A 27,764-nucleotide genomic window follows, 5' to 3' on the forward strand; every position below is an offset into this window, starting at 1 on the left:
GAGATTGACTACAAACTTTATCGCGCTAACGGGTGCACTAGTGACGCATTTGGGACTAGTGTTTTAAAATTTTAATTTTTTTAAAATACAGAATCTTTAAAAATTGTTTGAGCACTTTACTTGAATAACTGAATTACTGTAATTGGTCGCGGTACTCCCAGGTCCACCGCAGCGATCTTAGGCTGTTTGCGTGGAGGGAGGAAAGCGCTAGTGTTGCCGGATCGCTCCTTGGTGGGTAGACATTTTACCAAGGGCGACGGTCTAGTCTCCCCACACCTCCTAATCTTTATTAGCCTCCATCCCCAGCGCAGCGGGAGCACCTTAGACGCGCCGAAGAGGCGCCAAAGAGAAGCCAGTCTGCGCCAGTCCGTGTTCAGATGCTTCGGGCTTCTTGGCCAGGCATTATGGTAGATCTGCGCATTTCTTACAGTGCTTCATCGTTGCACGCCCTACGACCCACTTTCAATCATTGTTGCATTAATTCAGTCCCTCCTTACCCCACTAATATACGCTCCAAATCTTGTAATTGGAGCTTACCTCCTCCGAGCACAGGCAAACAAGCTAGTAAACATCAGTCCTCACATATTATAAAAATGCTGCTTCTTAACTGTCGCTCACTCCCTAAACATCATATAGAACTGGCACTATTGATCGAGGAACACAATCCAGAGGCCCTTTTTTTAACTGAGACTTGGTTCCAGTTTCAAAACGATCCAACTGTAGTTTGGGCCATCCCCCAAGGCTATACCATTAAACGCCTTGATCGCCAGTCAGGAAGGGGTGGGGGACTGGCTATTATTTATAAGGACATTTACAGCTGTCGTGTTATTCCCTCGACCTCTTTAACATGTGAAAGTTTATATTTTTCTTTATATTTTTCCCCCACAAGCACCTTCTCTGGAATCTTGGTCTATCGACCACCGGGCTCTCCCGGCGACTTCATTTCCGACATAACAGACTTGGTCGCTAATTCTGTGCTTACCTCAGCCAACTTCACTCTGTTAGGTGACCTAAATTTATATTTAGACGATCCCCTTGATACTGCTGCTAACAATCTTCGCCTAAATCTTCAGGCTATTGACCTGACTCAAAAGGGGTTTCAGGCGACACACAACAGGGGTTATCTCTTGGATCATGTTTTTAGCAACCTGGATAAGCTTTCAGTAGAAATGCCGGTGCCACTGCCTTGGTCGGACCACTTTTTAGTCCCCCTCACATGGTCTATTAACACTCCTATAACCGGTCAAACCCACGACAGGCATTGGGGTAGGAAATGGAATGCTCTTCCGCTTCCTATATGGGAACAGGCCCTCTCTGAACAGCCGCCCCGAAAAACTACGAATCCTGATCTAGCAGTTCTTAATCTTCACAACTGGATCTCAAGTACACTTGATTTAGTCCTCCCGAAGTGTTCTTTGCAAACAATAAAAAGATCTAAAGTCGCTCCATGGTACTCTCCTGCCCTTAGGCTGTTGAAGCAAGCCTGCCGGAAAGCAAAGAGAGCATGGAGGAAAGACCGCTCTCAACCTAAGAGTTCAGAGTACAGATCAGCAATAAGGCACTATAAGAGCCAGATAAAACTTGCCCAAGCTGAGTTTTATGAAATTAAAATTAATATGGCAGCCAACTCCCCGAGGGAAATTTTTAAAATTGCAAAATCTTTGATATCCCATCCATCTGAAAGACCACCATCAGAGAGCTCACAGGCCCGCTGTGAGGATCTTGCCACCTTCTTCTCTCAGAAGATTCAGGCCATCTATTTCCAACTAGCGATAAATGGCGATGGCATATTCTCCCCCTCTGTTTCAGACTCTGACTCGCATGTACCATGCTCTTTGGTCACGTTTCCACACCTGGATTCTAATACCTTAGATACTTTGGTCCAGAAGGTCACCTCAGGATCCCCAAATGACCCAGCCCCGCCCCAGACCTTAGTAAAAGCAATGGACGCCATTCGCCCGTCTATGCTGGAGGTTCTTAACACCTCCATTACCTCCAACTCTGTCCCATCTACGTGGAAGTGTGCGTTGGCCAGGGCTTTGCTGAAAAAGCCGAACTTGGATTCTAACAATCTATCCAATTTCCGCCCTATCTCGCTGCTTCCGTGGATGAGTAAGTTGCTGGAGAGACATATCAACAAAACATTAGGGGACTACTTGGAGTCCAATAAACTTCTACAGGTCTCCCAAACAGGGTTTCGTCCTCAGCATGGCACTGAGACCGCCCTCCTGGCGGTCACAGAGGCTGCCAGAGCAATAAAGGACCAAGGTGGAAAAACTGCTATCATACTTCTGGACCTCAGTGCCGCGTTCGACACTGTTAACCATGCCACACTACTACATCGTTTGAAGGGCATGGGGGTGTCGGGCGCGGCCCTGAAGTGGCTGACCTCTTTTTTAGAGGAACGCTTTTTCCAGGTATTTGAAGGCGAGGTGGTATCATCTAAGCATCCGCTCAGCTGTGGGGTTCCTCAGGGCTCCTCCCTGAGCCCCACATTATTTAATGTTTATATGCAGCCTCTAGAGAAGATAGTTCTCCCTTTTGGTGTGCGGATTGTCACCTACGCTGACGACACCCAACTTGTGGTCTCTTTGGACCACAAGGAGGGTTCGTCTAACACCCTGGGCCCGTGTCTAGAGGCTGTTGCTGAGTGGATGCAACTCTCCCATCTCAAACTTAACGGGGAGAAGACCGAGATCATGTTACTAGGTAACCCCTCTCCTACTTCCCTGTTGTTGAACTAGCCTTCGTGTCTCGGTGCTCCCCCTCCCCCTAAAGACCAGATAAAGAGCTTAGGAATCTGGCTGGATAGAGCACTGGATTTCTCGGTCCAAGCCACTAAAACAGCCTCTGTATGCGTGGGGCTAATGAAAATGCTCAGGAAAGTGCTCCCCTTACTTCCATTCCAGGCGAGAAGGGTCATGGTACAGGCCCTGATACTCTCTCGCCTGGATTATGGAAATGTTTTATATCTAGGGGCTCCGGCAACAGTGACAAAAAAACTCCAGGTCACTCAAAACTGTGCCGCGCGCCAATTGTTTAACATCCCTCGCTGGCAGTCAGCGAGAACTGCCCTAAAAGAGCTTCATTGGCTCCCAATGGCTGCCAGAACACTGTTTAAGGCTATGTGCATTTTGCACAAATCTTTTCATCAAACTGGCCCGGCAGTGCTGTACCCCCTAGTGTTGCCTTATGCGCCGCCTAGAACTCTTCGTTCGGCTTCATTGCATTTGGCAACTACGGCAAAAATCAAGAAAGCCCGTTGGGGTGGCCGTTCATTCACTTGCTCAGCGGCGAAGGCATGGAACTCCTTGCCTCTACCCCTCAGACAAAACGACAACCTGATGTCATTTAGGAGAGACTTAAAAACCTACCTGTTTTCAAAAGCGTACTAATTTTACCCTGCAGCCGAACACAGTAACTGCAAGGCCTCCGGGTAGTTATGCGCTATATAAGTGGAATTTTTCATTTCATTTCATTTCTTTCTGCACCCCTTTTCCCTCTTTCTGCACCTATGTTGGTTCTTTATGCTTCTTGCTAAATTGAACTGTAGCACAGAGGAATAATTTCAGAAAGAGAAAACTATTATGTTCAGGTGGTTCAGTGAGAGAGGATACAGCAGAAAAATTATAAAACAAGCAAAAATGATAGTGGAGGCAGCCTTGAGGAATGAGTTACTGTCAGGGTTGTCAGTAGCACAAGAATATAAGATATGCCACTAACCTTTCTCGGGTGACCAGCAGAGACGGTGATAGATGAAAGCCCCCCAATTTCCTTGAATGCAACCCCCAGCAGAGGAAGGGAAACCTGCGGCGTGAGATCGTGACCAGGGGAAAAAGGGAAAAGGACAAAACAACAAACTTGCGGAAAAGCCTCTGGTCTCTTCAGGGTATTGACTTGGAGACTCTACGGCACTCTTGGACATGTACCTGTAGATCAGGATGACAATACAACAAGCATGAGGAACTCACTCTGCTATCTAAACAGGTTCTGTATATACATATAACTCTACACCCACTCACCAGCAGTTCTGCCGCTAAGATGATATAAATAAAGAATGAATGACTTCCGGGACTAGTAAGGCACTCTACTAGTAAATTCCTAGAAACAAGAGACTAGGACGTCTCGCTTTCAATATGCAGTGACAAGTAATAGGAGACTGTTTAAAACATACTTTATCTCTAAAACTCCACAGTCTTCATGAAGACTCTTAAGTGCCAGGTAAATGTCTAAGAACAGACAAGGGTCAGCTACAGACCTCAGGAAAAAAACAGCACTCGTGTGCGGGAAAGAATATGTCAAAAGCCGAATTTCTAAGTCCAGAGCTCATCAACCAGGTCATTTGTTGCTCCTGGGGGATACTTGAGGCAGGGGGAGCCACAGGAGGAGTGGGTGAGATGCTGGTGGAGAGGAACAGTCCAATGAGACTCTGCGTGGGCTACTGGATCTGCTCTGGTACTATCTCCCTGTATCAGAGGCACACTGAGAAACGACCTGTGGCCCTTTGTGGCTCTGAAGGCCTGATTGAGAAAAGGCTTGTTAGAGAAAATCAGCACGTTGGAGGTAGCGCTAAAGTTGGCAGCTGTCAGATGGACTGAGTTGGGAGAGCAGAGTGAGGGGGTGCACGTGCACCTTTCCTTTGAGCAAGACGATGTCTGGTGGAGCCATATTGTCTCGGGAGGCTAAAGAAGCATGAGAAGCCAGTGTGGGTCCACCTGGAGTCTGGCAGCAGTAACAGCTTAAAGACCACAGTCTGGAGTGACACGATGGCACTTGAAGAAAGACTGCACCACAACAATTGGAGACAGGTGTTAAGACGGGATCGAATCCCCCCATTTTTTGGAAGGTAGCATGAGGGAGCATTGACTGGAAAATGGAATGAGGGGCTGGTACTAAGAGGAGATGGCAGCTGGCGCCATCTGGATTGGGTCTCCAGACCTTTTGACCACAACACAATTCATAGCCCAGGATGAAAGAATAAAGGTTGGAGAGAGAAGGCACATACAGTGGGGGACTTGCCCACAGGTAGGAGAAAGGCAGAGATGACAGCTATTGAGCCCTGGGAGACGAGTCCCTGATACCTTCCTGACTGTGGGGGGCTTACAGGCCTTGCAGGCGAGTAGGTGGACTTTTGGGTAGGAGCTGGTAGGCATGCAGGTTTGAGCAGAGAATGGGAAGAGTTGGGCAGAGGCCAGGGACGATGTAGAGGTCGACCATGGGCAAAGAGACAGAGCCCACGTCCACCCAGGGGAACACTATGATCCAGTACACACCCCTGCAGTTTGTCACACAGAGGAATATGCACTTGGAGGAAGCTCAGAAGTTCCAGGGCCAGCAGTAGTCGCTGGAGGAACCCTCAAGAGCGAATCTGCTAGTGCCGATACATGGTTACTAGACGGCCCTTGTTGTCAACCTCCTCCATGCTGATCTATATAAAGTTTTAGAGAGAGTCTACTCAGTTGAGGACATGATCACAGAATTGCAAAGCAAGGTAAAATTATTGAAAGGCCAAATGATTAGGCTGACTACAGTGACGGGGACTTTATAAGAAAGGGCAAAGTATGCAGAAAACGACTCCAGCTAAAACAACCTACGCTTTTTGGGGATTCTGTAATGGGTGAAGGGGGATGACTAGGAGGTCTTCTTGGAGAACTGGATGAGGAGAGAACTTTGACCAAAGTGCTTCTCACAGTGGTTCACTGTGGAAAAGGCCCATGGGGAGTTGGCACCTTTGCACCCTCCTGGGGCCCCTATGAGAGCCCTGATTGCACAAATCCTGAACCACAAAGATCAAGGCTGCATTTCAAGAACTTCTAGACAAGTGGGACAAGGCACCTCAGAGAACCATGTCATGTTTAAATTGAATGTATGACATTACAATGCATACAATTGCTACGCATGCTTTTACAACTCAGTTGTTACATCGCAACATCCTTTACAACTCATCATTTTACATTGCATGCCATTACAAAGCATTTTTTAAAACTACACGTACAACGCATTCCATTACATCACATCATTCCATTACAACGCATACCATTAGAATGCATAGCATTACATTGCATTTAAGGTAAGTGTTAGCTAGTGTAGGGGTATAAATTACTATTCTAACTCCAGTGGGTGCAACAGTAGGGTAAGTTATTGTTATTGTTATTGTTATCTGAGGTTTGTATAGCGCCACCTCACTGTCAGGTCTCTAGGTGCTCATGACAGAAGCAGTAACAACAACTGAGTAGGTAAACAGGAGGTACAGGTATAACAACATTACTCAAATTGAACAGAAAGCTTCCCTAAACAAGAGTGTTTTCAATGACTTCCTAAAATGAAGAAGATTTGCTTCTTTGCGGAGGAACTCCGGTAGTTTGTTCCACATCTGTAGGACTTGGACAGAAAAAGATCTCCCACCCTTGGTTGTCATTTTGAAATGCGGACAAGACAACAATTGGGAGGTGGAAGACCTCAACGTTCGTTTGGGATTATAGACCTCAAGCCGTTCTTTTATATAGGCAGGCGCGTGCCCATAGATTGCTTTATGGGCAATGCATAAACTTTTAAATTCCACCCTTTGCTTTATAGGAAGCCAATGTAGCCTGCGCAGTAATGGGGAGGCATGGGTCTGTCTAGGTAATCCAAAGATCAGTCGTGCTGCGTCATTCAAAGTTACCTGCAGGCGATTGATCAGGATTTTTGGCAAGCCTAGGTAGAGCGCATTCCCATAATCAAGCCTTGAAATGATTGTCGCTGAGACAATGGTCCGGAGCATATTTAGGGAAAGTAAGGTAACTAGCTTGCGTAGCTGCCTAATTAGGTTAGTACAGGTCCCAACAACAGAAGATATCTGGCTAGCCATTGTCAGCACATGGTCGATCTTAATACCAAGGCTTTTTACATTGGGGCATGGTTTCGGGGTGGGGCCAAGCTCTTGGGGCCAAAACAAATCACTCCAGGGCCAGGCAGTAGTTGAAACCACCAGAACCTTGTTTTTTTCGGGATTTATTTTCAGCAAATTTGCCGTCATCCAGCTAACCGTATATCTAAGTATGTTCTGGGCCTGGGTCTGTGCAAATGCTGTGTTGTCAATACTCAGTAACAACTGAGTATCATTGGCATAGTTAAAAATTCTGCAGCCCATGCTTGCAAGGGAGTCTATCAGTGGTTGTAGATAAAGATTGAATAAGAGTGGTGACAATGCAGAGCCCTGCGGGATTCCGCACTCAAGAACACCCACCTCAGATATACAATCCCCTAATTGAATCCTCTGGGTCCTCCCTGACAGAAAGGATTTTAGCCATTGATGTGCTAGATCCTTTATCCCAACGGCGGCCAGTCTGTCCAGAAGCAGGGCATGGCTGACAGTATCAAATGCCGCTGATAGATTTAAAAGTATCAGGGCACTTTGTTTCTTATGGTCAGCCATGCCTCTAAGCTCATCCAGCACCGAGAGCATTACTAACTCGGTGCTGTGATGTGCGCGGAACCCCGCTTGACGTTCCTGGAGTAGATGGTGTGACTCCAGGAGCAAAGACAGGGACTTTAGCACATGTTGTTCCAGGATCTTAGAAAGGAAAGGCAGCTGGGATATTGGCCTATAGTTTTTCAGAATAGCCGGGTCCGCCCCCGGGTTTTTTATCAGGGGCTTGACTCGTGCCTCTTTAAAACTAGCTGGTAGAAGGCCAGTGTCTAACGAGTTGTTTAGGAGGGAGATGATATGGTCCTCTACAACAGGAAGCGTCAGACAAGTAAGTGTTGGATAGTGTAAGGGTACTATGCATTGTAATAATATGCGTTGTAATGACATGAAATGTAATGCCTGCATTGTAGTGACATGCATTGTAATGACATGCTTTGTAGTGACACGCAATGTAATGGCTGCGCTTTAGTGACATGCGTTGTAAACGATGTTGCGATGTAATGACTGTTTTGTAAACGCAGTGCGATACAATGACTGTTTTGTAAAGATTGTTTCCTGTTTAAATATGAAGACTATACTAGACTGCTGCAAACCTACATGAAAGCTTATATGAAGGTGAAGCAAAAACGTAGAACCCTGGTTCTCAAATAAATGGTGCTGTTACCAGTATGCTTTAAGGTACACACACAAGGCAAGAGCTATTTTCTCCAATCCCCAGAGCAGGTCTGGGCCTGATTTTAAGTCTGGGAAATGGGGTATACCGGCCTGGGGGCAGAAATGAACAGCCTTCGGAGCTGACCTGGAAAGACGGGGGAGAAGGCATGGTGTCTGGTGCCAGCTGAGAACCCAAACTGGGGACAAAGACTTATTTCAAGGATCACAGTCCAGGAGGATGGGACTATGTCCAGGGAGGAATAATCTATGTCAGAAGACCTTGAGCCATCCAGGCATGTGACCAGCCTGTTGAACAGCCAAGAGATTGAACATATGGAGGGGGCATGCCTCTTAAGTTGTACATCTGCATGCCACTTTCAGTGTCCAGAGTGGTGAGAGACTGGAGTCACAGAGGCTGAGAGTTAGAATATGAATATGGACTGTATGGGCATCTGCTATGAAGAACTCATGGACACAAAGAACCTTCTTGGGGTCTCGATATTCACTCTGGTCAACAAGAGGACTTCGGTGGTGATTGGAGAAAGTACTGTAACTACACACTTGTTAGGAGGTGGCTTGGCAGCCTAGTTCTGCCCCAATTGGAGAACTCTACCTGCGCCGTGTATGGAGGAGCACAGGTGGTGGGTCTGCATTGGCTGGATAACCCTTTTTCAGGGTTTCCTGGGTATACAGCAGGCAGCATGCAAGAACTTTACATCATGTGATTAACTAGTTGTTTAACCACTTCGATGCTGATGACGAGCCGCAGCAGCGATGCGGTTATTAGTTAGTTCCTGGGTTTCCCCCCTTCTGCTGATTGGGAGAAGGCTGGAATCACAGCACAGACATTTGTGGGGGGGACTGAGTACATGATTGCTTTCTGGCCTCAAATGCATTGGCGATACACGTAGGTAGACCAGGTGTTACGGTAGTTAGGAACTGCCTATTGGAAGGGGGTACTAGAGGGGGTTTGTTCTTTGCAGGACTATTTATCTGTTTTGGTCTACTCGTAAAAAGAGCAAAGACAAATACAGAAGTGGGGTGCTAAGATGGGAGGTAGAGAAGGAGGGACAGGCGGGGGAATCGGTGCAGAGCAATCTAGCTTAGGAGCTCCTCCACACAACTTTGAGGATCATGGCTAAAGTACAGTTGACCTAGAAGGTGCGGGCCCTAATGGCTATCCAAAGAGATAAAGAGTGTTCACCTACCTCAAGAGATATATGGTTCATATAGCTATGCTGCAGGAAACATATCTGCTTCAGACTGAGGTAGTGCAATTGGGCAAACGAGGGAGGAGCCACTAGCATGCAGTTACATATTCTAATTATACTAGAGGGGCGGTGACATGGATACTGCTGGGGGTTCCCTTTGACAAAAGAATTGTACATGCAGACCCTAAAGGTAGATATCAAATAGTTGTGGTGTTACTGGATAGATTTGAGACCTGTCTGATGAAAATGTATGCATCCAATGTAGATGGTGGTTTGTTATTCCCAGAAGAGGTATGAATACTAGCCACATGCACAGTGATGCATGTTATTCAGGTGAGGTACTCTAGCATTGTGCAAAACTGGTAATTGTACACATTCCCACCATGAGAGGGCCTTAGTACAGGAAAAGCAGACCTGCACTTATTAGATGTCTGGATAGATCAGGACCTAGGTGATAGGATATTCTTGTACTATTTTCCTGTACATAGAGGCTCTAGCCGCATAGACTACGTGCTGGGAAGGAGGGAGGACCTGTAACCCTATGCGTCCTCAGCCCACCTAAATAGATATCTGTCTGACCACTCATCCTTGCTCCTGACCCTCCGGCCTGGGTGGACTAGACCTAGAATCATACTGTGGAGAATGAGACCGGATGTGCTAACCGATAGTGCCTTCCTTGCACATGTTAGAGAGTACACACTTATTTGTGATAATCGAGGCTCCTCGGAAAGTAAAGTGGCGCCAAGGGGGCGGTGCTTGGCTTTGGTAATAGTTGAGCAAGAACTAACTGACCTGGAGATGGAAAAGGCACAATAAGGAAACCAGTCTGGGAAGGACCTAGAGAGGTTTCAGAGACTAGTGGGCATTACCAGGCAGAACTAAGAAGTGTAGATGCAGCTAGACAAATATATGCAAACACAATGCACACAAACTTTTTTGGGAGGTAGGTAAATCTGGCAGATTATTGACTTGGTTGGTGGACAGAGAGAAGCCGCATCAAGAAGAGGCCAGGTAGCCCTAATAACCAGGGATCAGATCATTATGCTTGTAGTGACTACTTTTGGGGGAATGATTCACCAGAAAACTTGGGATGGAATAGGCCCTAGACCAGTTCCTAACCTGGACAGAGTTGTTTGGTCTTATGGGGGAGCAGAGATGCAACATCAATAGCCCACTAATGGGACAGGAACTTAAGGTACGGTGAACGGCATCAGGAGATGATGGGTTATCATGCACTACCATCCTCACTCCTTGAGATGATTCTGAGTATGTTTGAGGAGCCAAAGGAGAAAAGGGTGCTACCTCAAACCATGAAGGAGGTGGTGATGGTTTCAATTCCCAAGGGAGTTAGGGTTCCAACACCTCACCTATAGACCATTGTTATACAAAGTGCTGGCTAATAGGCTGCTGTGGGTGGTATGTGAGTTGGTCCTCCTTGAACAGGTGGGCTTTATCCCGGAAAGCAGCACAATGCATGATATCAGGCAGCTGTCCCATGTTATGCACTCTGTAGTAGAATCAGGAGAGAAGGTGGCATTGGCTGCTCTAGATTTGGCATGTGCCTTTGACACAGTGAACTGGATGTACATGTGAGCGACTATGTGCCAAACGGGCTTTGGTCTGGGGTCATTGGATGGGCTAAGGGATTGTACACTGAGCCGGTCACTACAGTCCGAATGGAGAATATAATTTCTCGAACCATGGAGATTGGGCAGCGGGCCAAGACAGTGATGGCCCACTGTCATCAGTCTTGTTTGTGCTGGTGTTGGACCTATTCACCTTTGAAGGTCTTTGGGACTGTGTGGCATACAGATTGTGCATACTGTCCATGTAGTTTCAATGCATGCAGATAATACACAGCTCTATCCCTGGGATATGAAGCACTCAGTGCCCTTGATGTTAGAGGCACTGCACAACGTTGCTGTGGTGTCTGAGCTACAGACCAAAAGAGAAATGTAAACGATTCCTATTGGATGGAGTGGGACGTGAAAGAGCAGTGCTGCCCGAAGGACTGAGATTAGGGTGGGAGTGTGACACATTTAAGTACCTGGTGATATGGGTGAAGTGGGCACAGTAGGAACACTACAATTTGAATATGGGAAGGGTATTGGAGGGGCTTGCAAGGTCAGTTGAGTTCTGAAAAATGCTTCCACTGTCAATGATTGGGAGGAATGCCCTGACACAAATTGTGGTTTTGCCACTGTGCTTGTATGCCCTGTAAAATTAAATGTGCCCAGTGCCAGTGTTGACATTTGTCTGATTGGATAACCTGCTGATGGATCTGTTGTGGGTGGGGGAGATAAATTGGGTGTGCTTATCCAATCTGAAGCTCCCAGTGTTAGAAGGTGATTTGGGGTTGCCGGAAATGTTGCTTTATAACACGGCTGTGCAGTTGCAGCATACAGTGCATGGGTAGATGAGGGTTCAATTTCGGAAAAGACACACCTGGAGGGCACACATGACTCCTACATGCTCCCGGAGGCACTCCCAATGGGAGAGGGTGTACTGAGAGAATTCCCATGTTTGATTAGGCAAGTGGCAGTGGTGTGGAGCATGGGGGTTCTCAAGGGTTTTTGAAGGGGCCCTTTTTCAGTATATTCCCCTCTGGGGATGCTACGGCCATTTTATAATATAAACAAAGACACATTCTGCATGGTATGGTGGGAGGGGGACTATCAGATGGTTGGAGACCTGTATTTTAATGACCACTTTGTGACCTTGCCCAGTCCCAAGAGTGTTATTATGTGGGAACTATTAAATATTGCTGTTTGCCACGATTGCACACACTACGCAAAGGATTTGGTCCCCTTTCCCGTCAAGTCACGGGAACATGAAAGGGTGAGGATAATGATGGAACTGGTCAAAGGCTGCCAATTTATGATACACTTGTGCGCTTTCTTGGTGGTGGAGGGGAGGGACCCACAGACAGGGTCCGGGAGCAATGGAATGTGAATTGTCCAGACGATTTGACAATGAGAATTTGAAAAATGATTGCACACAAGCCAAAAAAGGGTCACCAAAGGCACAATTCAGACTTAAACATTTCTATTATTTACACAGGACCGATTTGACGTCACTGAAACGTACTAAGATATATCCAGAGTTGCCAGCGGTGTGTGGCATATGTGGCCTACTTGTGGCGGATTTCTTAAACATGACTTGGTGGTGTCCCTTCATAGCAAAATTCTGGAGCTATGTAATATTGTATGCAAAGTGAATAATGGAGTTGAGGTTAAACTGTCTCTTGGGCATTTTGCCATGGTGGCAGCAGACGAAAATGGAGGCCAGGATGTTTGCTCTTGAAGTTGTGCTGGCAAGACAATGAATTCCTATACAATGGGTGGCTACATGACCCCCAAAAGTGGTGCAGTGGAAAAAGGTTTTATTGGAATGGGCAATAGCTAATTAAATAGATATTAAACTTACAAGGCGAAATGAGGCAGTGGAGGATGACCTGGTGTCATGGGGAGAAATGAATAATAGGATCTCAGAGTCCCCAAATGATAGACCTCTATGAGATAATGAGTGGAAGAAGGGTGGGAGGGGGTGGAGGTTGGGAGGGGATGAGACACTGAAAGTACAAGATCTGCATGCTTTATGTTCAGTGTGATGGCAAAGATGTCTGATGCACCATTACTGTCCATATTACACCCACTGGATCAGTACGTTGCTTTGTTGTTCTTGGTTGTTTACAAATGTAACATTTCCAATTAACAGATTTGTTTTTTTAAATGTAAAGTATAAATGAGATAATAGTATAAATATATACAATTATTTATTATACCCTGAGAAAATGTATGTTAAAATATTGTTGAAAATATGTGTGCAAAACAATTTAAGAAATGTTTTTAAAAAGTTAAGCAATGGAAAAGAAAAATGAAAAATGTACAACATACAGTAGTATTTAAATATAATTATCATTTTTTAATTTAAAAATATAGAATCAATAAAAAGAATGTATTTACTTAACTATATCTAATTATTTTGTGATATGTGTAAACATTTTCAAATATACAATAAATAAACTTTGAAAACATAAATAAGATGAGAAAAATGTGTTTCATGTCTCTATTCTTTAAAACTTGTATTAGAATATAATTGCTTACAAACATACAACTAACTATTTTCTATTATATGTCAAAACACTAAATACGCTGGGGAAATAACGGGAGCGCGAGCAGCAACAAACAAAATGGGTGCCCTCTACTTTTCCTCCACGGGAGCCAAAGAATCTTTTCTTCAAGGTTAGGTGGTTTTGGCTTGCCAAGTGAGTGTCCTCGGCTGAAACAGGCGTCGGAAATTACAGGGAGTGGCAAGGTATGTTTTTTGAGCCTAAATTGGCTTTTTTCATAGGTTTTGCCTAACCGCTTCTGCTTTGTCAGGAATCAAGCTGCCATTTTGAGTTGTTCACAGTCTGCCTCAGAACTACAATGGCATGACATATTTGCAGATATCTTCTCTTTTCAATTTTAATGGCATACATGGCTATTATCCTGACAGATACCTCACCATCTCATCCTACGTGAATGTTTTTGTGAATGCTTTCTTATTACTCAAGTACACTTTCATTGCTGTTACACCTTGGTTTCCTTAATTACTAATCCTCGCTGGATGACAATTTCATATTTCATATTGGATTTCAAAATGGATACTTCTCATTCCTCTAATAATTTGGCTTCTTCTGTTTCAAGCACTATGGTACGTAAGGAACCTGAAAGTGGCATGATAAAAGAGTAAAGAAAGACCCTTTTTCGTCTGATTACATTTCTTAATTTGCACATCCCTAAAATTGATGGGTTGAAATCTTTGGTGGTGCTGAATACCCAAAGAGCTTATATATAGGATTGGCCTCTTTTCCTCTACAACATCCAACAGACCTAGAGGGATTATTGCTTTGTTTTTACAACATTCTGATCTTATGGAAGTTCTTTCGATGACCAAACAACATAAACAGATGCTCTGGTCGGGGCAAAAAAGTTTTTTAGTCAGGCTGTTTCTAAGGTTACTGCTGCAAGCCGAAAATAGTTTTTGGAGTTGAGACATGCTTAGAAATCCATGAATGCACAGTATGGGCTTATCCATCTATGTTTTTTGAAGATCACTTACAAAGACAAGACGACTACTTTCGAAGATCCCAAGGACCTAACACGATTCATCCATGAGCATAAGAGAGAAGATATGCAACTCAGCAAAACTTGACCTATGTAATTCTTATTCTTGTACTTTCTGTTTTTGATGTCTCCTACACATTCTACATTTCTCTGGTCTGTTGGATCGTGTTGTGATGCATGTTGTTGACCTGCCACTTTCAGTCTTCAGGTTTTGTGTACACATGACCAAGTCCTTTTATAAAAAGGTTTGTTCTGTGCCCCTTATTTATTTGGATATGTTTATTCTCTCCTTTAGTAGTCCTGTATCAAGCCTCTGCTCCTGATCTCATATGTTGTTATTCTTTCTCCTAATGTCTTCCCTTTCAGGCAGGACATCTTGTCCTGTCCCCACACTCTTACCCGGTATTTTTTCCTATTGCTCGTTTTTGTTTCAAAGATATTACTGAAGTCTCTCGACGTTATGTCATATATTTGATTTTTTTATACACTGGGGAGGTGTTTTTTTCACTCTCTAATGTACTTTGTTCCCTCTATATCTGCTTTCTTTCCTTCTATTCTCGTCTTTCCCTTTATATTTACTAACTGTGGCTCTTTTCTAACTCTTACACATATTCTCATACCCCTGTTTATTCCTTCAGTTTACCTTAACTTTTACTTATTTGGTGTCAGGTTAATTGTTTCAAAACGTATTCTTGTACCTCCATTTATAAGTAAATGTTTATTTTCTGTGATGAATTTGCGTGTTGTTTCCTGGAACGTAAAACGACTTTGAAATCCTGTTCAAAAATAGAGGAAGGATTTTGACCCACCTCTCTAAGTTGAACTGCCAGACTGCTTTTCTACAGGAGTCACATCTTAAGGAAGAGGACATTGAATGGGTGGGTTCTCTCTACTCCTCCCCTGCATTTAATAATAAGAATGGTGTTTTAATTTTAGTTCACAAATATCTGAATATTCAAGTGATCAGTGAAACCAAAGATGATGCTGGGAGGTGGTTGCTATTGAATGTTAAAATTAACAATCCTCCTTTTTCACTATGTAATGTTTTTACCTCTACAGGAGTGGATCTACACTTTTTGGAACTCTTTTCTACTCTCCTATCTGATTGTGCTTCAGACAACTTAATAGTAGGTGGATTGTAATCAATTAATGGACCCCTTTAATGTCCACACATCCCGAATTAGATATAGCCCTAATAACATGCAAAAATCTTTTCAGAGGACTATTTCGTCTAGAGGTTTAATTGATGCCTGGCGAACGTTTCACCCAGAAGTGTTAGAATTCACTTACTTCTCTCCTGTGAATGCCTTTCAATCCAGAATAGATTACTTATTTGTCACACAGAATATTCTCCAATCAGTTTCAAATGTTGAGATTGGTTTCAGTCTGATTTCCGACTAAGCAACTGTTATTTTAGACTTAGATACTCCTAACAACAATCCCCAGTCCAATAGATGGAGATTTTTCAATGTATAACTACAAGACAAAGTTTACAGATTCATTTACAGATTTGAATAAAATAAATTTGATGTCAATCTTATTGTTGATTCCCAGATTCCTATTTTTTTAATGGATATAAAGCGTCTGCCAGGAGTTTTATTATAGACTACGTTGCAGTGAAGGAAAATACATCAATTAGGATTCTTTGCAATTACTTAAACAAATCAAAATGTTGGAGCATGAATATTTTTATCTAAAAAAAAGATACTCTGCCTAAATCAATTCAAGCTGAATTACAGTATAACAAACAGTCTTGTAACGATGCATGTGGTACCTTTTTTTAAATTAATGCAAACATTTTTGGTGGTTGTAAAAAAGCAGGGAAAATGTTGAGTAACTATTAAAAAGCAAAAACAAAATTTCACGTTATCACAGGCAGAAATGGATTTAATCATGCCACTGATACAAAAATGCTAGAATGTTTTATACAGCCCTACCCTAAACAATATTTAGCAGAGTCTTCTCCTACCACTGACCAATTAGATGCTTTTTTCCATTCTATCCCTAAGTTGACGGATCATACACTAGACCTCTCTGAATTGGATGCAGATATAAGACGGCGTTCAGAAATGCTGTTCTTCAACTTCTCAAAGATAAAGCTCCTGATCCTGATGGTTTTTCCATTCATTTGTATTCTCATTTTGCACCTTTCCTACTTACAAAACTAGTTCTCTTAATTTCCAATTTTGTCACTTAAGAGTGCACACAAGGAACCTTTTCACAAGCGATGCATTGCCGGCTTCCCAAGAAAGGCAAAGACTTATGAAAGTGTGGGAATTACAGGCCATTGTCTTTTATTAACACGGACTGCAAGATATTTACAAAGGTCCTTGCAATCCGCATCAAGCAGGTTATTCTGTATTTAATAGGCATTCATCAATCAGGTTTATGAAAGGTTGTTTTATTTCTGATAACACCCGAAACTTTATCAGCATCATCCATATGACCTCTGGATCTGACATACCCTGTGCGGCTATAACTTTGGACGCTGAAAAAGCTTTTGACCGCGTTAATTGCGATTTTATGTTTGGTGCTTTAAAATGGCATGGTTTTAGTGTCACGTTCTAAGATATTTAGTTAATGGTAAACAATCCTCATATTTCCTTCTATTCAGAGGTACCAGACAAGGATGTCCTTTATCACTTCTTCTTTTTATTTCATCCTTGGAACTAAGCATGGGCGAATTTTGCGAATCTCGCGTTCGCGAATTTTGCGGATTTGCGAACTCGCAATCCGCAAAATCCGCGAATTCTCGCGAATTTGCGTTTTTTTTTTTTTTTGTGTTCGCGCGGGTTTCTGCCAGTTCGCGAGGGTTTTGTACAATTTCGCAAACGCGAACTTACCTGTCGGGTCGCAAGTTTTGCGAACTTGTTGTTTCTACGTGTCCAGCCTGTTTGGGACACTCTTCTTCATCACTGCCACTCTGTGTCACCACTGCCACTCTCTGACTACTCATGCCACCCTCTGGCCCACCCATGCCACCCTCTGTTTCATCACAGCACCCTCTGGTGTACATTATTGTGGCAAAGCAAAGCACACCTTCCCTGCCTCAAGTGACCTGAATTAATTTGGGGCTGATTAATGTGTCACAGAATATTTTTTTAGCTGGCACCTGCTTCCTTAGTGCTTCCTGATTAGTGATCTTTTGCACTTGCTAAGTGCTTTCATTGTTGCAAAATTAGTTACAACACCTGCCCTGCCCCAACTGACAATAATGAATTAGGGGCTGATTAATGGATTTGAACTTCCAGCCTGGCTCCTGCTTGTCTCCCTTAGCTGTAATTCAGGACCTTTGTGGCATATGTGTAACTATTCTGAGTTTCAGAGCAGGGTCACATAATAGTAGCAACTGGCAACTGAACTCTGGAGGGGCCCCTCAGGAAGCACTACAGGAAATGGCTACTAATGATGAGCCTGAACTTTTGAACCTGGTAAGTAGTTTCAGTTTTGCTAAGATCGTATTTCTGCAATTTAGCGCTTATTCGCGGGGCGCGAAGTTGTACTGGGAAGCCGCGAACTCACGCGAACAGTGCGAGCAAGCCATAAAATCCGCTGCTCGCGGATTTGCGGATTTTGCGGGAGATTCGCGAATCTCGCGGATTGCGAATTTACCGAAAATCCGCAAAATCCGCGAGCGAAACGGATTTTCCGCCCGTGCTTACTTGGAACCCTTTCTAGAGAAAATCCATAGATCCTCTGCTTTTTTTGTATTCAAATATAAGCATTTGGAAGTTAAATTCACTGCGTATGCAGATGATGTGTTACTATAAGGGGCTGATTCTGATGCAGGTTGGAAATGCTTCCCGACTGAATCGGGTCGAAAATGGTTTCCAACCCACTTGGATTGGGACAGTCCAACCGATGGAGTACAATGCACTTCCCGATACAATTTGGTTGCACTCCCATTGACTTCAGTGGGAGCATATGTTCCCAACTGCATCATAATTGGGCCCTGGGTCGTTCCTGATCCGATTTGAAAGGAGCAAATGACATTAGGAGGCCTTCCTACCTCATCAGAATCAGGCCCTAGGTGGGAAAGCTTTCCAACCCGCATCAGAATCAGGGCCCAAGTAGCAAACCCATTAAATACGATTCCTGCTTTATTACGTTTATTAAATTATTGCTCCTTGGTATCCGGTAATAAACTTAATGTAGAGAAGTCAGAGGTATTGGCAATAAATAAGTACTGTCTCCCTGATATGTTCAAGGATACAGATTTTATCTGGACCTCAAATGTTTAGGCATTCTATACTTTAACGCCATTAAAGAAACTATTCAAACTAATCTACAGCAGGATAGATTAAAAGTATCCAGTATGTCCCTTGCTTGGTCTCCTTTGTTTTTATCCTGGCGGGGGAGATTAGCGACAAGTAAAATGATGATGTTACCAATTATGAACTTTTATTTGTACAGGCTTCCTGTCAAGCTCCCTCTGGATGTTTTTAAGTCTGGTAATCGTTTACTTCAAACCATCGTCTGGAACAAACGCAAATCAAGAATATCTTTATTAAGGCTTCAACAAGCTAGGAATGATGGTGGTGTTAATTTCCCTGATCTCAGGAGACACCCCTCTGCCCTTTCTTGGAAGCAAAATTTGACCTCTTTTTCAGTTTCCGCTCTCGACGATTGTACAGTTGGGGATGAGTGGAACAAGTCTGTATTGCCCCTTTTTCACTTATGGAGGCAGCTCACATCTCTCAAGCCTCTAGGACCTTGTGTACTCCCCTACTTCATCAATCTCTGAACTGTTTCGCTACTTTCTTCAATAAAGAATTATTAACAAAAAAAACTAATGAAATAACACAAAATATTTCTACTTCATACAAATAAAATGTTAGGAAAGCATTTAACAGTAAAAACATAAAATTTAAATAATTACACTCCAAATGATATAGTTTATAATGAAGTGTTGGATACTAAAACCTATATCAATTTGGAAAGGTGTTGAACACTAAAAGGGTAACATTTAATATTCTCACTACAATCTGTTCCAAATTGAAGAAGGTTTGGGGCACGAACGGGGTGAAAACTACTATTCCTACTCCATTCTAAGCCAATATGAGGAAAGTGTTGGACATTAAACTGGTGACATTTAGTATTCTCACTCCAATTTACATTAATTTGGAGACATTGTTGGACATTGAAAGGGTGCCATTTACTATTCCCACTCCAATCTATACAAATTTGGGGAAGGCGCTGGACACTAAAAGGGTAACATTTACTCTTAGCACTCCAACCTATGAGAATTTAAAGGCGGTTTGGTACACTAAAGGGGTGAAAAATGCTATTCGCATTTCAATCTAAACCAAATTGGGGACCTTGTTGGACACTAAAGGGGTGACATACTTTTCCCCGTCCAATCTAAACCAATTTGGAGAAAGTAGTGGACACTAAAAGGGTGTTATTTGCTATTCCCACTCCTACCTATACTAATTTGGGGAAGGTCTTGGACACTAAAAGGTTAACATTTACTATTACCACTCAAATCTATACCAATTTAAAGAAGATGTGGGACACTCTAGTGATGAAACACGCTATACTCACTCCAATCTAAATCGATTTAGGGACAGTGTTGGACACTAAAGAGGTGACATATACTATTCCCACTCCAATCTAAACCAATTTTGAGAAAGAGTTGGTCACTAAAGGGGTGAAATATACTATTCCCACTCCAATCAAAACTAATTTGGAGATAGTGCTGGAAACTAAAAAGGTGTCATTTATTATTCCCACTCCAACCTATACCAATGTAGGGGACATATCTGGTCATTAAAAGGATAACACTGACTAATCCCACTCCAATCTATACCACTTCGAAGAAGTTGTTGGACACTGAAAAGGTGACGCTTCCCACTCCAATCTAACCATATTGGGGGAAGGTGCTAAAGTCTAATTAAGTTACATTTACAACTCTCACTCCAATGTACCCATATTGGGAAAAGGTGTTGGACAATAAAAGGGGGACATTTACTATCCCTACTCCAATCTAAGGCTACTTGAAGAAGGTGTTGGACACTAAAAGGCATGGAATTTACTATTTCCACTAAAATCTAAAATATTTTAAGCACGGTAATGCACATTAAACATTTTATATACACAAGTAATAATTCATAATGACACACACTTCTTATTAAATATATTACTTTATTTATAAAGCATAGTAACAAACTACAAACATATATTCATAATTAAACATTAACATATATGAAAGTATAGTATTAATATGACTTATTATATACATTTTAAAAATATTTACCTTCACTCCTAAACTTTAAACCATAAAATAGAATAATAAATCATAATCCCAAATTAACAATCATAAAATATTAAAATATATAAACCTCATTTATAAAAACAAAATGCATTTTTTGCATAAAATAATATTTTGACAATACATAATATTAAAATGTATTTTACATACAGCTATATAATTTAAAACCTTTATAGAGGAAATTCTAATTAGATTGCATTATTAAAATACATTCTTATATATTTTTAATTTTTACATAATTTTTTATAAAATTCTGTATTTAATACCAATATTATATTTTTATATACTTTCAAATAATTTTTTTAAAAATATGTTAATGTAAGAAAATACAATTTTAAATTAAAAAAACATTATTTTGCATATTATTATAATAATTATTGTAAAACTTTATGCATTTTTAAAAAAATCATCCCACCCTTATCCAATAAAAGGCCAATATCCAGTTAATAAAAATGTATGAAACCAATATTGATGCACATTTATATAACTAAATAAATACAATTTCGTAAATGTCATAGCTAATCAATTTTCTTAAAAAACATCAAATACAGAAAATTAATAAACGTAGAATCAAACACACTACAATAAAATACATACTAATTAAGACATAAACAATAATATATACAACACTAAAAACAATATGTTTACCTTTGATATTCCTGTTGACTATATTTTTGACATCCCAATATTCTTGACAATATTTTTGTCTCACTATATTTATTTAGGAACAGCTTGTTTCTATTTCTCTGATTACAAAAGAAGGATGTACTATTAGTACAATAACATTATACTAAAACCAATATAAAAGGCTAGATGACCTAAAGGTGAAGGTATTCTTTTTGAGACAATAGTCTTGAGACTTGGGATAGAATTGTCAACAGACTACTGAATTCCTTAACAACTATAACTCCAATTCTCCTGTGTTATAGGGTCTCCCAACAGTATAATAAAGCATACTAATTATAGATACCCATTACTAAGACTCTTGATCTGAGTATCAACTCACTCACAAATCCACAGTTTATAGATCATTTCCTAAAACCATTTGTCCAATCAGTAACGTATGTGAAAGAAACAGCAACAATGATAAGTTCAGAGGAGAAAGAAAATCTCTGGTCAACCGAAGATTGAGTCCCAATGTACAAAGATGCCACAGAGGGCAGCTATTCAAGAAACAAGTACATTATTTTCTTGTACAAGGAACTACAGGAGACAGTTTCCCTTGATTGTAAGTGGATTGGAGATATTCACCATAGAAAACATCTTTCTGATTAATTAATTTTACATGTCAAGAAAAGGGGTATAACTTTATCAATATGTAGTAAGTTTCTAGTACGATATACACAGGGTTTTGGCACTGTTTCCTTTGCATGTCTTCTTGCTTCTTTATATTATGCCAATGCAGTGGAAGAAATTAAAACTTACACTGTTTGGCAAATTTAAAAATGTTTATCTGATAACAGATTGAGAGCAGCATCAGGAGTATAGAACTATGGCATCTTGTAAATCCGCTATTGCTTGGTTCTCAAAATTGTTTGGGAATTCCTTTTTGTTAGAAGTCTTTCTCTGTCCATGTACCTGAGGGGATATTTGGCTGGTTTAGATTTACAATGGCCATTGGCTGATTCAGTACTCTAATAGATTATGTACATAAATAAAACTAAATAATGAACAATGCCTTTTGCAGTAAAGACACTTCTTGCTGTTCCTAGAGAGGCTTTATAATATGGAAGCTGGGCTGAGTAGTCCTTTAAACAGGTTTAAACTGCTTTCCAATGTTCTCATTAAGAAGCCAGAAAAAGAAATAGGTCTCGCATTACAGTAGTATTACCCAAATGTATGTCTTTGCAAATGGTTTTTACTAAGGCTGTCCCGTATCTGCAAAAGAAAAAGAAAGAAATGCTTATCTGCCAATGTGTAACAGCATTAACAAAAACCAAAAAAACACCACTGCATGACAACATATCCGTGTGTCTGTGTCAACATGCCTGCGCCCTAATGTGTCATGGCATATTGGTCTTTTTATTCAATTTTGTAACTTTTATTTTACCATTCCAAGATGGCAGATGCCAGTGTTGCCAGTGTTAGAGGAGTAAATTCAAATAAAACATATCTGCGAAAGTACATTAGGAGAAAAGTGCAGCCATTAGTAAATTGAAGCTCCCAGGTGTTCCAAAAAGAAAAGAAAATGTCAAAAACCAACCAAACATGATAGTGAGGGCCATGGGTGCGGTGAAGTCACAGGTATAAAGGTCTGGAGGTTTTTGGGGAAATGAAAAATAAAATAAAACAGAGACTGGGAGGGTAAGCAACAGGAGATGAGCAGGGGTTGGTATTCAACACAGACTGCACAGGGTGATAGGCAGTGGATTTATCGGGGGAAGCAGTACACAAGGGAGAGAGAAAGAAAAGAATTGCATTCTCCTGGGCTGTTGATGAGAAAGCAACAAAGTAGTTCTTAAGAATGTAAGCAATGGCAAGATACAAGTCATTCAATCATCAAGATGTTAAATAAACTATGCTGCAGGGATGGATAAACACAACAGAAAGAAGAAAAGCCAGCAAATAAGAAGCACATTAGGCATTAAAGAATGCTAACCAATAGTGAGTAATAGATTGACCCAAAGGCCACTGTAAATATTAGTATTGTTAATAATAAAGCTTCGACGCCAGACAGATTGGGTTGTCTTTAAGCTAGACCTGAAAATATGTACTGTGTCTCTGAGATCATAAAGTAATTGCCACAGGATTGAAGGCAGTTGTGTCAATCATTTTCATCACATCTCTTCAAGTAGTACAAGCTCTTTTGATTAGGTCTGTATTTCCTGTGAAATAAGTGTTTTTCTGTCTTCTCAGAAGGTGTTCTTTTTTCCTAGGTAAGCTATTTTTCTTCAAGCCCCATGCTAAATGATAAGTTTCAGTTCCCTTCATTTTTCCGCACCATTCCCAGTGATATTGACCAGGCCCTTGGACTGGCCCATATGGTGATTCACTTTGGCTGGACCTGGGTGGGGATAGTGTCCAGTGAGGATGACTATGGCACACTTGGATCTCAGCTCTTAAAGGAGGAGCTCCTTAAGTCTGGAGTCTGCATTGCTTTCCACAAAGCCTTGCCAATCGTCCCTTTGACCATGCAAATCAGAGACAATTTGGATGTGGTCAAGACCTCCTCTGCCAACATCATAATTGTCTTTTTCCCTGGACTTTTTCTGCCACCAGTATTGGAGGAGCTAGCTAGACAGAACATCACTGGGAAGGTGTGGATTGCTACTGATGCCTGGTCAACCAGTCCCAGTATTTCTAACATGAAAGAATTGACCCAGATGTTGAAGGGAACAATTGGTCTAGCAGAAAAGGAAGGAACTATGCCTGCACTTAAAGAATTCCTTCTAGGACTTCGTCCTTCAACCTCTCCAGATGATATATTTATGAAGACGTTTTGGGAGCAGTCATTCGGTTGTCAGTGGCCTGACAATAAAGACAATGTGGAAAAATTGGGATTCAATAAAACAGAAAAGTTTTGCACTGGATCAGAAAGGCTTCAACAGTTCAAGAGCCAGTATTCTGATGAATATGATCCAAGAATCAGCTATAATGTTTATAATGCTGTTTATGCAGTAGCACATGCCCTACATGATTTGCAGTCTTGTGTGCCAGAGCATGGCCCATTTGCTGGAAAAACATGTGGAGACATCATGAATATAAGACCATGGCAGGTAAGCATGTGAACGTGTAATTCTGTTAATAGCCCAATGGGTTAGTGTGTGTAAAATCTGCAGTTCAGAGTTAAGCATCTCAGTGGGAACAACCTATTCTTCAGAGGGTGATGCAAATGCATTGTATTACTCATTGCCTATTGTGTATTTATTTTAAATTCTGTGTTCCTTTTTTGACACGTAGGGCCTCTATATGATTTCGGTCTGAATGGCTCCGATCGGAAATCGGATTTTCCTTACCCATGTCAAATCCCATGTTTCTGACAACTCGTAAACATTTCCGTCTGACCTATTAGGATGGAAAGGTAACGGCTTGGTCTGCCTGACTCAGTTCCCACTGCCATTCAAAGACTCTGAGTCAGTTGGAGCTGAATCATACAGCTCTATGGACCGCGTTTCTGACAGATGTATTACGAAATCGGATTCAGACAGCATTTCCAAATAGGTTTGTTCGACACAGAATGACTATGGGAAACTGACTTTGGGGGGTCCGTAGAAGGCCCCCTCTTCACACGGAGGCCTCCAGTTAGGGCCCTTGGGGGTACGTAAGGAACCCCCCTTTGAAACCATGCACAATATGTCAGGCCCCATTTGGTGCAAGCCATAGGCAGTGTGCAAGGTTTTCCACAACCACCATTTCCTTCAATGGCAGCCGGTGGACGTTGCAAAAAGGACACGCCCATTGGGGTCATGGAAATAAATAAAGTCAAGGCAATGAAATAATGCGAGCCTCTGATGTGTTATTTGGCAGCCCAAGAAGAAGAGGCTGATATGCAAATGGCGAATTGCGTTGAGCGGCATGAACAAGCCGGAGTGCGAGGGTGCAGTTGAGTGCCTTCTTGATGCTTTGGACACCTTTGTTGAATTATATAATAATATATATATATATATATATATATATATATATATGTATATATATATATATATATATATATATACATATATATATATATATTGCCTCGTCTCTTCTCACCACAACTGTCATGGCTGAAGTCACGGCACAGCAACAGTTTATAAATATTTTTATTTACACACCATGTGCAAAGTAAGCGTGCATCAAATAACGGACGGCCATATATGCATATATAAAGCGAACACAAGGAGATGATGGACAGAATTCTGAAACTTTTCAGACACTCACCCCCGTCACAGATCTGGGTTGAATCCAGTCTCATTCTTTAGCTCACTTCGCCACCTCAGTTTAGACCAAGCTATAAGTAAAACAGAATTGACCCTGTACCGCATGGGAACAGTCCGGCCCGAACTGCCAAGCCAGGTCTTTCCTGACCGGAAACAAGCATCCTGGGACCGGTTACTGGGTAACACCCTTCATCCGCCACGCTAGCTTGAATCCAGTGACAAAGTGAGCAAGGGACCCTCGTCTGGGCATACTTAGCCAACTTACGGTGAACAAAGTAAACACAAAGAGATGATGGACGGCGTGCTGAAATTTTTCAAACACTCACCCCCAGTCACAGATCTAGGTTGAATCCATCATCATTCTTTAGCTCACTTCGCCATCTCAGTTCAGACCCAGGTATATGCAAATCGGTCTTGACCCTGTGCCTCATGATGAATTCATTTCTACACCCATAATTTGATTTTTGTTTCAAAATCTCATTCCGAGTTAAAATAGCACATGTAAAATAAGCAAAAGAAAATAACTCCAAGAGTGAAGCCTTAGAAAGAGAATACTCATTAACAAGTAATACAAGCATGGGAGACAAAAGCAAATGTTCTTTTTAGACAAACTGGAAAGAATGAGACAACAGATAAACAGAAGTCAAACAGAGGGAACATTTAAGGAGCAAACAAATTTATGGAACATAAGAAAATTCAGGAATGATACAAGATAGACATTTCAGAAGAATGTGAATACATTGAACTGCAAAACTGATACTGTGCACTTTGAGTCTGCTCCCCACTCCACCCCCGGCACTTGCTGTGGCAAGCCCCGCCCCTCCCCGCACCTTGGAAAAGAAGAATAAAATAATATTAACGTTTGGGTATTATCATTTTATTTTTCCTCTGCACTGCTGTTTAAGCGTGGGGCGACCCTCCTGCGCCTTAGCGGAGGAGCTGCCCCTGTATATATTGTAGGCTTAGCTCTTAGCGCCTGAACATAGACACATCAGAAGGTAAACAAATTGAAAGTGAAGTCTAACTTTGCTCTGGTTATCCAGCTTTTTACTAGAGATTACTTTTTATGAATGGGCAACTAAAGAGATTGATAGTATGAAATTACATAAAAAAGAATATATTATTAATGCATCACAGAAGTAAGAATAAAATCGTTGTAAACAGATAAATGTGTCATTATTACAAAATATGATAAAGAGGAAAATGTGGTAATATTGATGTTCATTAACTATGAAAAAGAGAGACTATATAGTTGTCAAAAACACTAAACTCATAAAAATCTAGTAATGCAGTGAAATAATCAAGAGATGGTTTAAAATCTATGTTCATTGGATGATGAATATAGTATTTTTGTATTTTTATTATAGAACATTGTATCACTCCAATAATATTTTTCCTACCAATAATGCACAAATTTTCCTCCTTGCCACCGAACAATCCCTAACGGAAAAATATGCCAGAATTCCATCATTGCAGCTGCAGTATGGAATTTACTGCCTTATCTGAAAACCTCCCTAAAAAATGCTAGTACAATAGCAGAGATGAGATGGAATAACACCTATACACTAGTCTCAGCTGACGTGTAATCAATATACCATTAAAGGACATGCATGAGATAAAGATGCCGTAAGGACATACTTGGAAACTAGATCTGCCACTTTTTAAAACAATTCTATTATGAATTTTGGAATGATAATATTCATTCTCTACAACATTTTGTTTCTGAGCAGGAACTGATTTGGAATGAGAGTATCAATGTTTATCACAAGGTCTTGATTTTATTGTGGCAAATTCATTGATGGTATCATTTCAATTTGGAATTGTATACATGAATCATTGATGCAGTTCTAATCATAATCAAATAACAATTATAGCAATTGATAACAATATCAAGGTGTCTCTATATCTAATCAAGCAGAAGATAGTGATTCTGGATGTGGACGCTTATGTAGATGAGACACAGGGAAATTATAGAAAAATCTCTATAGAATGCTCACCACCACCAACAGTAAACTACAGTTATGGGGGGATATTGAGAACAAGGAGAAAAGAAAGTACAGTTCAGACATAGACTTTGAAAATGAAATAGAGGCCATAAAAAATAAACAGCAAGATTCATGCAAACAGGATATAAATCTAAAAACTCTAGACATTGCAGAGAAAAGTGTAAAATGTTAAAACAAATGATATGCTGTATAAAAAATCAACCTGGTGAAAAGAGACAAAAAAGTAATTTGAGATCTATAACAA

General features: G+C 41.4%; 1 protein-coding gene across 1 annotated transcript in view; it reads left to right on the plus strand.

Annotated features, from left to right (window-relative positions):
* Positions 1 to 27,764, plus strand: part of LOC147678451 (extracellular calcium-sensing receptor-like) — a 58,355-nt gene that overhangs the window by 10,163 nt on the left and 20,428 nt on the right. Inside the window, exon 2 of the mRNA XM_086946582.1 lies at positions 23,535 to 24,374. Within this exon, the coding sequence (XP_086802708.1) occupies positions 23,535 to 24,374 (840 nt within the window). The remainder of the gene's footprint in view (positions 1 to 23,534; positions 24,375 to 27,764) is intronic.

The sequence above is a fragment of the Lissotriton vulgaris genome, chromosome 12 (assembly GCF_964263255.1).
Source record: "Lissotriton vulgaris chromosome 12, aLisVul1.2, whole genome shotgun sequence".
Classification (NCBI taxonomy): Eukaryota; Metazoa; Chordata; class Amphibia; order Caudata; family Salamandridae; genus Lissotriton; species Lissotriton vulgaris.